At 42.3% G+C, this 14,735-nt stretch overlaps 1 protein-coding gene and 1 pseudogene across 1 annotated transcript in view; one reads left to right on the top strand and one right to left on the bottom strand.

The window, feature by feature from the left end:
• The window catches only part of PARD3B (par-3 family cell polarity regulator beta), a 1,010,919-nt gene that overhangs the window by 52,370 nt on the left and 943,814 nt on the right, over positions 1-14,735 (bottom strand). The window contains exon 22 of the mRNA XM_030325489.1: positions 4,342-4,421. Within this exon, the coding sequence (XP_030181349.1) occupies positions 4,342-4,421 (80 nt within the window). The remainder of the gene's footprint in view (positions 1-4,341; positions 4,422-14,735) is intronic.
• Positions 9,821-9,957, top strand: LOC115522616 (annotated as a pseudogene).

Raw genomic sequence — 14,735 nt, 5'->3', positions numbered from 1 at the left:
TTGCTTTTGATCATCTAGACCACTGGTCCTTCCCCAGAGTTGGCTAATCCTTTAGTCTCAGTTATACCCCCAGCATATAGCCACACAGGTGTTGGCTCTCCCCTTGTCCACACTGTGGGCTCTCAGAGAACTGTGCAGCCGAGCCTATGCATTTACAGTAATAGGTAGTGGTGGGTGGGGAAGCAACTGCCAAGGGACTTCAAGGTGCAGCCGAGAGAGGAGTGGCTGATGGCGCAGGATCCCCGAGAAACCAGTGAGAGTGAGCTCTGTGGTATGGGTTTGACTCACTAAAGAAACACATCTTCCCCAGAGATAAAATTAAAAAGAGCTAGCATTATGAAAAAAAAAAAATCCTTACAATACGTCAGGCTGGCTTTTCACTAAGGGTTTTGCTTATACTTATTACTCACACCAGGACCACACAGAGGCCCTCACATCATCCCCATTTGCAGATTAAGAAACTGAGACTGGTGCAGTTAGATCACTTGCCCAAAGTCACGCAGGTAGTAAGTGACAGAGCTGGGGCTCTAATTATGGCCCGAGTCCACGTTCATGCCATTGCTGTCACTCCTCAGGCAACGTGGTCAGTGAAGGCAGCGAATCTGAATTGTAGGGAGCAGAAGTGGAGGAACTCACGTTGAATGTGTCAAGGCCACAGAGGAGAGGAAGTGAGGTCATCTCTAGAGACTGGGCTTGGGGGGTTTAGTCATTTTCACAGAATTCAACGGGAGTAGCACAGGGTTGGAACGGCCACTGTGGGATAGTCAAGGGAGTCGACAGCACGACCGACAGGACTTCTGGACAGCAGCAGGGGCCCAGCTGGGGTTGCATAATGTGCATTTTGTAGTGGAACCAATGAAGGCATTTTTATGAGGGTTTCCAGCAACCTCTCACCGCCCCCATATAGAGGACCACAGAAGAGATGTTTTTGCTCACTCCTTAGGCCTCAACACTTGATTACGAGCCCGGAAGAACAACGTCCTGCGCGGGTGCAGTGAACCATCTGTAGAGAAGGGATAATGGGATCCCACGGGGCCCGGGATGGGCCAGGTGGGAACAATGGAGGCTTGGGGTGAGTAGCGAGTTCACTGCTAGAGGGACTGACCACAAAGAGGCCTGTGAAAAGAGACTGGGGCTGGGAGGCTGAAGCGAAAAAGCAGCTGTTTGCAAAAATACACACACTGATGTTCACACATTACGGCAGCCTAAGGAATGGCCGCTTCCCTACTTGCTCAGGGTGAGTAGTAATCTGTGTCGGGCAAGAATGCTGATTTCACTGTGTCTACCAGCAGAGAAAACTGGGGGCTGGACAGGAGGGTAAAACATTGGCCCTGGTAACAGCCTGGTGTTTGCTAACGAGGCTGTAGAGGCTGTATTACAACTGCTCTGCTTTCCAAAACAGCACCCTCAGGAGACAAGAAATAAAGTCATTTTCCTTCAGAGGCAGAAGATTTAACATTGCTTAACAATAATACTTAACATCCTTAGCCCTTAGCCTTAGGCAACATCCTAACTACCAAGTGCTAGGAATTGTCTTTTTCCTGGGTGAGCTAGGGCTCTGGCTTTACTTGTCGAAGTGTCTTTTCTACTCTGGCAGCAGGTTGCGGGAGCCTACTGTGAAGAGGACTGAATTCCATGACAGCATAAAAGGGTGCCCCTTGATCAGGGCTACTGACTAACTCCACGTGCTGGGGGTGGGGTGGGTGCCGAGGTGCATTTTCTCTCTGGGTGTCGATGGTTCCGAATTTGACATATAAATCGATATTACGGAGTTAACTTTAAAACTCCTGTCATGCCTTCCACAAACCACACGGGAACCACATCGGTCAGTAGCCTATTAAGTCCACTGGAAGGTCGGCCACCAACTTCCCATAGAGAGAATTATTCCTATTTTTAATTAAAAAGTTAACTCCATAAATATTGTAAAGCTCCCTGCCTCTGACAAAGAGGGGATCCGGTGCCTACAGAGATGTGCTGACTTCCCTCCTGGCAAAGGGGGAGAGCAGTGGAGCTGCTGTGATTCAGTCGAGTGAACAGTAAAATCTCCAGGGTGGGGAGGACTAGAAAACCAGGGTAAACGTCACTGGCACACGGAGCTGAGTCTGCATACCTTCTTGAAGCCAGCAGTGGGTCCCCTGCCTCTGCACTGTGCCTCTTCCTGGGTAAATATGGAGCCTCCCACGGACTGGAGCACAGTGGTGAGCATGCCTTGCATCTCCCCTTTAGATGTTGAGATGGAAACTCGAGGTGGAGCTCCTCTACTTAAAAACAAGCGCCAGGGACCTTTCCTGCATTTGCCTGAGCCCCATGCATTGTCCATCGTGGCCAACTTCTGGTTGCCAGGGAGCCACCAAGTTCTGTTTGCTCATGTGGCTAATCCTAATCACTCCTACCACCGTGTACAGGTGTGGGTGGACTACTGGCCAAAATTGTTTTTGGTCTAAGATGCTTCCCCTCCCGCTACAGTCACACTCTCGGGATTTTGTCAATTCCTGCATTGTGGTGATAGCTCCAGGGCCAGAAACCGCATAAATGCATTGCCTTTGTCAGAAAACTCCCTTTGCAGTGTTTGATCCTCAAATAGACTTGTTGAAAGTCAGCCATGATTGAGCATTTCAGGGCTTATTAGTAAAGATAAATAGGAGCTGGAAATTCAGAAGACTTTCTGCTAATAATTACTAAACTAAGCATCTGCTGTGCGGTCATAAAAAGGTGATTTGCGGTCTCCTGTCCTAGACAGTAGGGTCCCAAGGATGGACTGGCACTGTGTCTCCAGTCTCCATATTCTCGGGGCCTGATACAGAGTAGATGATTAATAGATAGATGGGGAGTGAATGAGTGAAATTTGTAGGATTTTCAATGTTATTTCTGTGCTTTTGATTTGTGCAAAAAAAAAAAAATCCATTTCCGCAGTCTGGTGCAAGTTGGCTAGGAAGACATTAAACTGTTTCCAGTTTTATCTTTCTTTCTTTCCTCTCATAAGAACATACTACTTTCCATCTGCCTTAACCACAATTTCCATACACTTCAACACTGAAAGCCAGAAATGTTATATTTAAAACAAATTTTGGAGACGACTTCCATTTTTTTTAAAACAAAAACAAAATAGTAGGCCAGGGAAAAATAAGGAGGGGAAAGAAATCAAAGATGAGCAAAGACTAGGAGACAACCTATAAAAAATGAAAATCGGGAGATAAATAAAATACAGTTGTATAGAAGCTTTTAAAAAATTGTATTTTAAGTATTCTGCCCAATCAGTGTTAAAAACTGGTTCTCCACTAGATTTGAGATTTTATTACTTTTGAAAATCAACATACTATTTATAAGAGCAGATGGTCACTTAGGCTATGCCTGTTGCAATATCCAGGGTGGTATTTTTGTAAATTCCCACACAGAGTTGTAGCCAATGTGAAACTCAACGCAGTAACTCCCTCTGGGATAACACTTCAACAATTCCACTTTGCTGAAAAGCTCTATTTAGGATCCACCCCCTTCTTTTTAAAAGGAGATATTCCATAACATTTCAGTTTTCTGGCTGGCATTAACCTTTCTTTGTTTGTTCCCCCCCCCCCCCCCCCCCCCCCCCCCCCCACCCGAACTCACGAATTCTCACACTCTTGATTCACTCCCATAGTAGCCGTCCTAGACATAATCTTGGAAAGTTTTCCTCTTTGTCATGTGCTACTGATAGCAGACCAAAATTATTCTTCATCTCACAGATAAGGGCACAAACCTTTGAGAATTGTATCTCATTTTCAGGGGTGTTCAGTTACAGCATAAGTGGATCACGTTAGGCCAGAATCACCAAGTGAACTTTTCCCACGCGATTATTTCCTTCCCCCACTGTGTCTGTACCTCTCAGCAATATTTGCTGACAGCAAATACCAGGTCAGATTCTAAATCAAGCAAAGAACATCTTCCCAGGTTCACATTTCTCTCCTGCTTTTTAACACCCACACGAAGCTCCAAGGTTAAGGTTGGCTCGCCCTTCCTTGTAGGTAACTGCTAGGACAGAGGATTTACTATTTTATTGTCCCTAAGCTTGGTGCAGGATGTTCAATACCATTTTTATAGCAATGGCTTAGGATTTCCATTCTGTATCCAATATTCTTGCTGACATGTTCAATTGCAATGATATACTATTTTCTTCCCTTAAAAAATAACCCACAAGTGTTTCAATTATTAGCACAGTTGTGAAGATGGCACGAAGGTTGTAGCAGACGGCGGTAAGGCACATTATAACATATTCCAGTTTCAAAGCCAGATTTCTATTTCATGTAGATTTCTCTAAAGGCTTTATCGGTAGGTGAGCTGGTGGTGGGAGACCCCTGAGTGATCTACCTGGGTAAGGAGGCGTACTGTCTCTCCATCCCCTCAAAGCGGATGTTGTGTGCATTCCCATCTGGACCCTTTCCAGACACCTGTGGAGAGAAAAGTAATTAGAGATGAAGATCCATTATACACCCTAGTTACTGACAATGCATCGCAAAATTATAATCAGCGCACAAATGCTGCTGCTGCCTGCCAAAAATCAACCATGGAAAAAGCAAGCAAGAGCTCAGTATTGCTATAGGAATTGATGATCAAGCCACAAACATGGCATTTAACAACAAAGTCGCTTCTTTCAAAAAGGGTCATTGTCAAGCCGACTCCTTCCTGTCACCAAGCCAGGGATATTCTGTAGGCTGTGGGCCATTTTTTCCCCCCTTTTACGTAGGCGTTAGTGTTTAGAACAGTTTTAGACTTACAGAAAAATTGAGAAGACAGTACAGAGTTCCCATTCACTCTGAACTCAGTTTCCCTATTACTAACATCTCACATTAGTATGATACAGATCTTAAAATTAATGAATCAATATTGATACATTATTGTTCACTAAAGCCCATAGTTGACTTGCAATTTTACTCAATGCCTTTCCTGGTCCGGGACGCTGTATTACATGTAGGTGTCAGGTCTCCTTAGACAGCTCTTGGCTGTGACAAGGACCATGTTTTTTGAAAGTATCTTCTTCAACCTTTCTTTACTAACAGGGGCTGATGACAAACAACTATCTCCTCCACAGCTCCCATGAAGCCCTTCCCTCCCCCAGATCTCACTTAGTTCTCTCCCTTAGCAACTACCACAGAGAAGTCATTTAACTCTTTTCTGTCTAGGGTTGGTCTTTATTATGTTTTCCCCCTTCCTATGTACTTTCTGTGTTCCCCTCTTGTCGGGTCTCCTCCTTCGACCTCTGAGGATCTGAAGAGCAGTGACTGGCCCCAGGATGTTCTCGACAAAGTATGTTGGTTCTGTGAACGTGAAGACTTCATACATAGTGCTTCTGCATCTATCATACCAATTAGAACCAGGATGAAAACATACACGTATTTCAAAGTTCTTGTTGACTGATCAATCCATCACCTGTTCATGTCGATGTATGTGGTTTTGTGGATCACTTACGCGCTTGCTCTCGTGCTGGGCCAGCCCTCGCAGAGTGGGCCTGGAAAGGGTAAACAGAACACCTGGACCATTGTAATGGGGGAAGGGAGAGTTGGCTAGTAAACACAGAACGTAACAGTGTCAAGTCAGGAGGGGGGATTTTTCTAGGTGGTACTCGGCTTGCTAAGTTCTTTTCTTCCCATCAAAAGTTCTAGCTCTCTATAAAACCTCCATCCCAGCTTGGGTGGTGGGTGTAGGGAGGGTTTATTGGGGGGGGGGGGGGTTGCAAAGCAAATATACACACTCATTTAGAGTAAGAAAGGCTATGCCTGGTGTCAAAATTATTACAGGAGGCTCTTCAGAGTGTGTCCTGCAAAGCCTTTTTGTATTTCACCAATACATGGAACAGGAGTGGCTGGAGTTGTTTGAGAGGCCAACAGCCCAGTGAATTTCTCAGGGAAGGATAAAGACTGCACCTACAAACGTAGAGACGACTCCAGAGAGACTGAGAGTTCTCCGCATGAGGATAAAAGCCCTGATGTAAACCACCGTCCTTTCCAGGAAACATCAGGAACAAGGATGGCATCAGACAAGCTGGGGTTAAATAAATGGTACAGAAAAAAAAAGGGAAGGATACAATTATTGTCCTCAGCCTCGCCTATCTGAGCTTTGTTTTTAACCTGTTTTTCATGGAGGGAGAATTAGCATGAATACCAGAACTATGATGAAGATTATTTAATTGTGATTGTTGGGAGCACATTATGCTTATGTATCCGTAGTATGGCTCTAGACATTTACAAGTAACCTTTCTTCTTATGGCCACAAAACTCCAAGTTAATACTTTCAGCACTATTATCCAGAACTGGCCTGGCCTAATGATGCAGTCAGCATTCTGGTGTCTCTAGGGGGCAGCACCCAAGTGCCTATCCTGATGAGCTACCAGTATATGAGATCATATAAAGCACAGGATGATCCTTATCTTAAGGAAGTTTCAGTCTTTTGGGGGAAAAGCAAACATCAGAAATGAAATAATTAAATAATGATGTAGGACAATGTATGATCCTGTGTCATTCAGGATGGTACTAACAGCACAGGTGACACCTGAAGGTGTCGGGAAAAAGCTTCACGGAAGTAGCAGAATGTAAGGCAAAGAAGGGTGGCGTGATTCTCTATCAAAAATGATTCTGTTCGAACATTAAAAAAAAAAAAGGGGAGGGGCACCTGGGTGGCTCAGTCAGTTGAGCGTCCGACTTTGGCTCAGGTCATGATCTCGCGGTTTGTGGGTTCAAGCCCTGCGTCAGGCTCTGTGCTAATGGCTCGGAGCCTGGAGCCTGCTTTGGATTCTGTGTCCCCCTCTCTCTCTGCCCCACCCCTGCTTGTGCTCTATCTCTCTTTCAAAAATGAATAAACATAAAATTTAAAAATGATTCTGTTTGTCACAAACAGAAAATGTACATATTTAATTATTATATTTATATAGTGTATATATTGTGTTTCCCTATTAACACGACAACCTCTTTAATGCAAGCATTGAATTAGTGACTACTGAGCAGCTACTGTATCCTGATGCCATGCTAGGCACTATATTCAAAGGAGTGAACAAGGGCTGGATTTCTTCATTGCTCTGAATATCGAGGAGACAGACCTGCAAACAATTACGGTACGATGAGATCACTGCTACAGTGTCAGTAGGAGAGAGGAGGCAGTAGGAGTCGGAAGAAACAGACACGAAAGTCCACCTGAGAGAGTTGAACACAGCTTCATTTGGGTGTTGAAGCTTCCTCTAAAATTTGAAGGCGAATGAGAAGTTTTTGTGGGGGAGAAGGCGTAGGAGTAGCAGGAGAAGGCATTCTAGGTAGAGGGAACAGAAACGAAACAACATGGAGTCATTTACAAAAGAAAAGCGCTCTGTTTTCAGGGAATGTCAAATTTTGGTAAAGGAAGAAACAGAACCTGTGAAGGAAGAGGAAAACCACACCACTACCACCGGAACTACTATTATGGCTATAACCATTATTGCCGATACCATAACTTTTTCTTAGGAGGCTTTATTTTTTTGAGAGCACTTGTAGGTTCACAGCGAAATTGAGAGAAAAAGTACAGAGGCCCTATCCCACTGTCTCCACATGCACAGCCTTCCCCAGTATCAACATCCCCCCATGTGGTACGTTTGTTGTAAGTGATGAAACTACATTGACATATCATTACCCAAAGCCCAGAGTTTATGTTAGGTTTCACTTTGGGGGTTGTACATTCTATGAGTTTGAACAAATGTATGGCATGTATACATCATTCTAGTATCATACAGAATATTTTCACTACCCTAAAAAATTCTCTATTCTCTGCTTGTTCATCCCTCCCTCTCCCCAAACCCATGGCAACCACTGGTCTTTTTATGATTTCCATAGTTTTGCCTTTTCCTGAACGTCATAGAGTTGGAATTTTACAGTATGTAGCCTTTTTATATTGTCTTCTTTCACCTAGTAATATGTATTTAAGTTCCATCCATGTCTTTTCATGCCTTGATGTCTCATCTCTTTTTAGGGCTAAATAGTATTCTATTGTCTGGATGTACCGCAGTTTATTTATCCATTCATCTCCTTAGAAGGACATCTTGGTGCTTTCCAAGTTTTGGCAATAATAAATAAAGCTACTGTAAACATTGTGCGCAGATTTTTGTGTGAAGATAAGTCTTCATTGCCCTTATGTAAATACCAAATACTGTGGCTGTTGGGTTGTATAGACAGAGTACGTTCAGTTTGGTAAGAATCCGCTAAACCATCTTCCAAAGTGGCAGTGCCATTTTGTATTCCCACTAGTGACGAAGGAGAGTTCGTTGTTGCTCCGCACCCTCACCAGCATTTGGGGTGGTCCGTGTTCCAGATTTTGGCCCTTCTAATGTGTGTGTAGTGGTATCTTATTGTTGTTTTAATTTATAGTTCTCTGATGACATATGATGTGGAGCATCTTTTCATATGCTTATTTGCCATCTGTATGTCTTCTCTGATGAGGTGTCTGCTAAGGTCTGTGGTCCATATCGAATTGGTTTGTTTATTTTCTTATTGTGGGGTTTCAAGAGTTCTTTGCATTTTTGGGTAATGGTCCTTCATGACATGTGTCTTTGGCAAACATTTTCTTCCAGTCTGTGGCTTATCTCTTCATTCTCTTGACAATGTTTATTGCAGAGCAGAAATTTATAGTTTTACTCAAATTTTAAATTTGCGTCGGTGATTCATGTTGAGTTAATTTTTGTAAAGGGTGCACGGTCTGTGTCTAGATTCATTTTTCTGCTTGTTGGATGTCTGGTTGTTCCAGCACCACTGGTTGAAAAGAGTATCTTTGCTCCATTGTGTTTATCTTTACACCTTTGTCAAAGACCCAAATAAATATTTATTTGGGTCTATTTCTGGGCTCTGTATTCTGTTTCATTGATCTATTTGTCTATTCTCTCACCAATACCACACTGTCTTAATTACTATAGCTCTATAGTAAGTCTTGAAGTTGGAGTGTCTGTCCTCCAACTTTGTACTCCTTCAAAATTATGTTGACTATTCTAGGTCTTCTAAACTTTAGAATCAGTTTGTGGAGATTCTTCAGAATCAAAAAAGCAACTTGTTAGGATTTTGGTAGGGAGCACATTGAATCTATAGATCAAGTTGGGAAGAACCGACATCTTGACAGTATTAAGTTTTCTTATCCATGAATATGAACTCTCTCTCCATTTATTTGTTTTTTCTTTGATCATTACCACAATTTAACACTTACTTGGTACTTATTGTTGGTCAACTAAAATGCTAAATGTTTTATTTTTATCAATCCATTCAATCTTCCTAAACCCCAATGGTTGCCCTGTTTTTCAAAGGAGACAACTAAGTAGTTGCTCAAGTCATATAGCTAGCGCATGGAAAATCTGAGACAAAGATCAGGTCTTTCTGATCCCAGAGTCCAAGCTCTAGAGATATAGACATGGACCCGATCTTGGAGGAGCTAATATGCCAAGGAACTTGGTTTTGCCCTTAGGTGATGGTGAAGCCATTGGCAATGGCTACTTGGTAAGTGATGGGACATATTTACAGGGTAGAAAGATTATTCCTGCCATAGTGTGGAGGTGCCAGTGATAGTTTGAGCCAGAGATGATAAAGGCCTAAACTAGGGGATATTCTGGGGTGCCTGGGTGGCTCAGTTGGTTAAATGTCTGACGGGCTCAGGTCATGATCTCACTGTTTGTGGGTTTGAGTCCCATGTTGGGCTCTGTGCTAATAGCTCAGAGCCTGGAGCCTGCTTCAGATTCTGTGTCTCCCTCTCTCTCTGTCCCTCCTCTGCTCGTGCTCTGTCTTCGTCTCTCAAGAATAAATAAACGTTAAACAAAATTTAAACTAGGGGATATTCAAAAGGATAAAGGCCTACACTTTGTTATAGCTTGGAGTTGATGAACTCACAAGTGTAGGTAGTGTGCTACATTGGGGGCAAGTCTTTTACTAACCCCACAAGGGCCTCTGGCCCAACGAGTGGAGTTTGATAGTAATTCTTGGCATAACTCACATGTGTCAGAACTTTAAGGAAAAATGAAAAAATATTTTAAATGGCCTGTATTTTCTTCTGCTTTTCTCCTTACTTCTTAACTGCTTGGGGCTTTCTGTTTTCAGAGCAACCTGGTGAATTCTGCTAAAAGGGAGCTCCCTCAGTGGGTATTACGGAGTGGATACTGGCCTGGGGAAGTTCCGCACATGCATGGCACCATTTCCCACGAGGATCCATTGGAGGTCATGCCTGATGTCTTATTCTACAGAGATCCTGAAGAGACTGAGAAGAAAGAGCAGGCTGCTGTTGAAAAGGCTGTGACCAAGCTGGAATTCTGGGGTGAATGGGTTGCTCCAGATCTTGAGTTCATTGCTACCCAACCTGAAGTTTCAGACTGGTCTGAAGGCACGCAGGTGTTCTCTGTGCCTATTCAACAGTTCCCTACTGAAGACTGGACTGCTCAGCCCCCCACTGAAGCCTGGTCTACAGCTCCCACTATTCAGATCACTTAAATGAGTAGGGACAACTACAAAGTGGTCTTAAGCTGCTCTTCCACAAAGGCAAACAAAATGAAAGTCAGGTTGACAGGAAATAAAATTCCTAAAAAGAAAAAAAGGATAAAGGCAAGGGAGTGATATAAGAATATTAGGGGGACAGGTTCCATAAGAGTGACTGAAGATTAACAGGAAGGGTGTGCCCGGAATAATGCACAATTTTCTGAGCTTAGCAACTACTTGGGTTTGGTAACCATCGCCAAGATGAGAATAAGGGAGGGACAGGTTTAGGGGCAAAGGTAGGGGTGAGAGTAGGGGATACTTAGATATATTGAGCTTGACTTGGGACATCTGATGATGATGTCTGATAGGTAATTGAGTGTAAAAGTCTGCAATGTTGAAGCCTGGACTAGGGATGTAGCACTGGGAAACATTCAGCCTATGGATGGGTACCTGAAACCTTGGAAAAGAATTAGGATGCCCACGGGTAATACGTAGACAAAGAACAGAAGAAAAGACACTCAATGAGAACAGAGAAGAATACCCATAATAATCTTAGGAACACTACCATTTAAGGGGCAGGCAAACATGAGTTGAACCCAGGAGGAAATCTGAGGAGGTCTAAAACAGCAGTTGGTTGGGAAAAGAACTGGGAGAGAGTGTTATCATAGAAATCAAAAGAGAAGCATCTCACAAACAAGGGCGTGGTCCACAGTGTCCAAGGCAGTTGAGAACTTCAGCAAGGCAAGGTCTGTGGTCAGTATGGTGTGTTCGTGTGCTTTACCCAAACCCCCTTCCTTGCAGAGTATTACCCTGAATGACAGAGCTCAGAACTGCCTTTCCCAGAATGCCCTTGTAGTCAGTGTACTGGTATGATTTAAGCTGGGTCATGGAGGCAGTGGCCACACTTGCACCCTTTACTCTGACAAGAAGGAAGGTGTGCTAGGTTTTCCTTGGCAGTCTCAGCAAATGTGCCATTGCGAGTTCCTAGGGTGGAGTGCAGCTTTTATAGCCAGCTTTGGAGATGGCAGCACTAGAGGTGGCTTTCTGATTGTGGCACTTTCCTAATTATGGTGGCTCCTGATACAGGCATTGTTATGTGGCTCTGGAGCCCAAAGCTTTCTTACAGAAGTGGCAACAGCTCCCTTGGTAGCCTGGTTCTGTAGCATGCCGTGAGAAATCATTCCTGAAAGGTTGGCCAAGATTCCGTATCTTTAACCATCCTTAAGTAAAGTCTGCAAGCCCATTAGCAGGCTATCATAAATTTGTTCCTGCTTCAACTGGCTAGAGTGGATTTTGTTCTCTGTACCTGAACAGTGACTAACATAAGTTCCACAGAAGTGTATGTGGGAATTGGCAAGGAGATGGTGACTGGTACTTTGTTCAGAGTGATTTCGGTGGATCCATGGGGAGAGAAAGCAGGGCTCCATGGTGTTGAAAATCTTTATTGCTTTCCCCCCAAAAGCAAAAACAAAAACAAACACTGGTTGTACTGTCTTATGCTATCATGCTGAGGAAATAAGACTAATACTTTCAAGTAAATCAACATTTGTTAGTGTCTCCTAAGTGGAGTCATGTGCTACGTACTCTAAAACCTAGAGATGAGAAAAAGACCTCTCCCTGAGGGACGCAGTGTTAGTTAATGGAAATGATGGGAATAAATTTGTGTTCCATTATTTAAAAACCAGACTGAGCTGATTTTTCTCCCTAAATCATCCAAAGATGACCTCTGTTAGCATTTACAAACATATACATATTTTAATGGCATATGGTTCCCCCCCAACTATTTATTATTGACGTTTTCCTAGATATTTCACAAGCATAAATTTTAATAGGTATACAACATCCCACTTACAGGTAAATCATAATTTATCTAATCTCCTCCTGTAACTTGATCAACTTTTATGTCCTAATCAGAAATGATGGCAATCCAGATTATTGTGTTGGGTACAAAGACTCTTGCAAAGAGCTGTGAATTGAGGGTAGGAAACTGCAGATCAAGGATTGCCAAAGAGAAACTCATTATAAATTGTAGCTGGGTCCTTAGGAAGTCAGGCCACTTTAGGAAGTAGTGAGGGGAAAGAGAACAGGCACAGGCATTTGTGCTCAGTAAAACTCAGAAATGTTCCTGCTTCCAGCCTTATTAGGTAATTTCCCTCATCATAAAAAAATAAGGTCAGCGGCTTTGATCCAATTAGTTTTTTTTTTTTTTTTAGAAGCCCTTTATCTCACTTGGTATCATGCAGGCTTTTTTTTTTTTTTTTTTTTTTTTTAATGTAATGACCTAAATATACTTCTGATAGAAATACTTTTGACTTAAGCCATCAGAGAAACCTAGTCTTTTCCAAAACAATGTAATGTGAGAACTTAGGCTTGGATTTGGGGCATATTTATCTTTCTCTGCTAATAAAGCTCAGGAAGAGAAACTTCAGAGAGCTTATTCAAAAACAACTTGAAAGGCTCACACTCGGTGTGCCTTATAGTGGTGATCCTCTTTGGCTGGATTATGACAGCCTATGACAGCCTATCAGGAGGGTCTGGTGTACGAGGAACGTTGAATTAAGATGCTTTTAGTCCATGGGAGTTCTCCCAATTTCATTCACTCAATGCCTGCTGCTGGCTGGGATGTTAAGAGCCTTGTTAAAATAAAGCTATTAGTCTTCTCTCTACAAAAGCAAGGAGCTTGCTGGTTACATTCAGGGTTCCTTAAATTAGTATGTATTTCTAGCCAGGCGTTGCTGGAGTCAGCAGTTTCATAAAGCAATATACTAAAGAGGCCATTTAACCCCCTATTTCTCCCATTTGCAGATTAATGGCAGAGGGGAAGACTTAATGCCCTTTCAAACATTTTTTAACAATTCATTACAAATAAAAGAATAAATCACACACGATTTTCTGCAAATGTCTGATGGTAAAAAGCGGAAACAATTCAAAATTAACATGTTTTCCAGTTCCCACAGGTTGGGACACATTTTGGCCAGTGTTGTAATTTATGTCCCTTAAGTCAATTTTCCTGGGGAAGTTTAAAAGCTGCTGTGATGGAAAGGCTGTGCAAAGTTGCAATACAGCTTACTCACCTATGCATAACATCCTCATTTACCAATATGTCTTACTCAGATTCATTACACAAAAACGTGTCTCATGCTGCCAGACCCATCATAAGATTAAGATGCAAAGTATAAAAATTTAGATGCCATTTTAGGGAATACGCCTTTCATTTCAAGTTGGTAACGTGACAGATATTTTTGAGCAGTTTCCAGAAGCTTTCTTTTAATTACATTCCTCTTACTTAGCTATAGGTCTGGCTGGAAGATTTTTGAAGGAATCAACATGATGAAAATATCTAAAAAGTTATGAACTTGTCTTTGAGCATCTTCTAATACAAAGACACTCTGCTAAAACGCTACATGTTTGGAGCGAAACTCACCATACTTGATTTAAGCAAAAAGAAACTAATCAAAATAGGTTGTAAATGATTTCTCTTTGGCAATGTGGAGTATATTATGTTGGCGATATGTATTTAGAAATATGCTATCTGCAGAAGCAGAAGTACGCACACTCTTTCAAACCATTATTTCTGAAGTGTTTATTTTCTCTAATTTAATTTCAGTAATTTTGTCAAATAGCTGGGTATTCAGTTTATAGACTAGTTTAGAACATCTGCTAGTTTAGAAAATACAGCAAATAAAAATTTTTTAAAAATAACTCTTGGGTAAGCCTTTTAACCATTTTGTTTCTATATTTTCCTCCCATGTAGAACACTGGAGTTAAAATAAATCCTTATAATCCCTTCTAACTTATGCACATTTATACAAGTTATCTTGCATATAGTTTCCACATTGTGTTAACCACGTACATCTCATTAATATGGTAACTATGTGTCGGTACATAATTATTTTAAAGCTGAATGACAAAGATAGCGAAGTCATCTGCAGCATTGTAAAAGTATAACGCATTTATTGGGATCGCAGCATTAAGTCTTACGCTAGCATGACCCAAGGACTAGCCATCTGTACACGGGGCCATGGCATCTGATAACCTGAATTATCTCTCTTCTGATTGTCTTCAGAGAAAATAAAATCAGACATCTCCTGCCCAGCTCTGTTTGTGTCTGGGCCTAAGATACAGTTACCATAGAAACTATGATTATGGATACAATTTCACAAATTTGGCTTCATCCATCAGATGCACTTTGTATGTGTCTGTGTGTGCATGTGTGTGCACATGTGCATATGTGTCTTGCCAGTGAGCGTGAAGAGCAAACTCTGGCTCTACATCTTTAATTAAAGAGCCAGATACCAT

The sequence above is a fragment of the Lynx canadensis genome, chromosome C1 (genome assembly GCF_007474595.2).
Source record: "Lynx canadensis isolate LIC74 chromosome C1, mLynCan4.pri.v2, whole genome shotgun sequence".
Taxonomy (NCBI): Eukaryota; Metazoa; Chordata; class Mammalia; order Carnivora; family Felidae; genus Lynx; species Lynx canadensis.
This window is presented reverse-complemented; position numbering and strand designations above follow the sequence as displayed.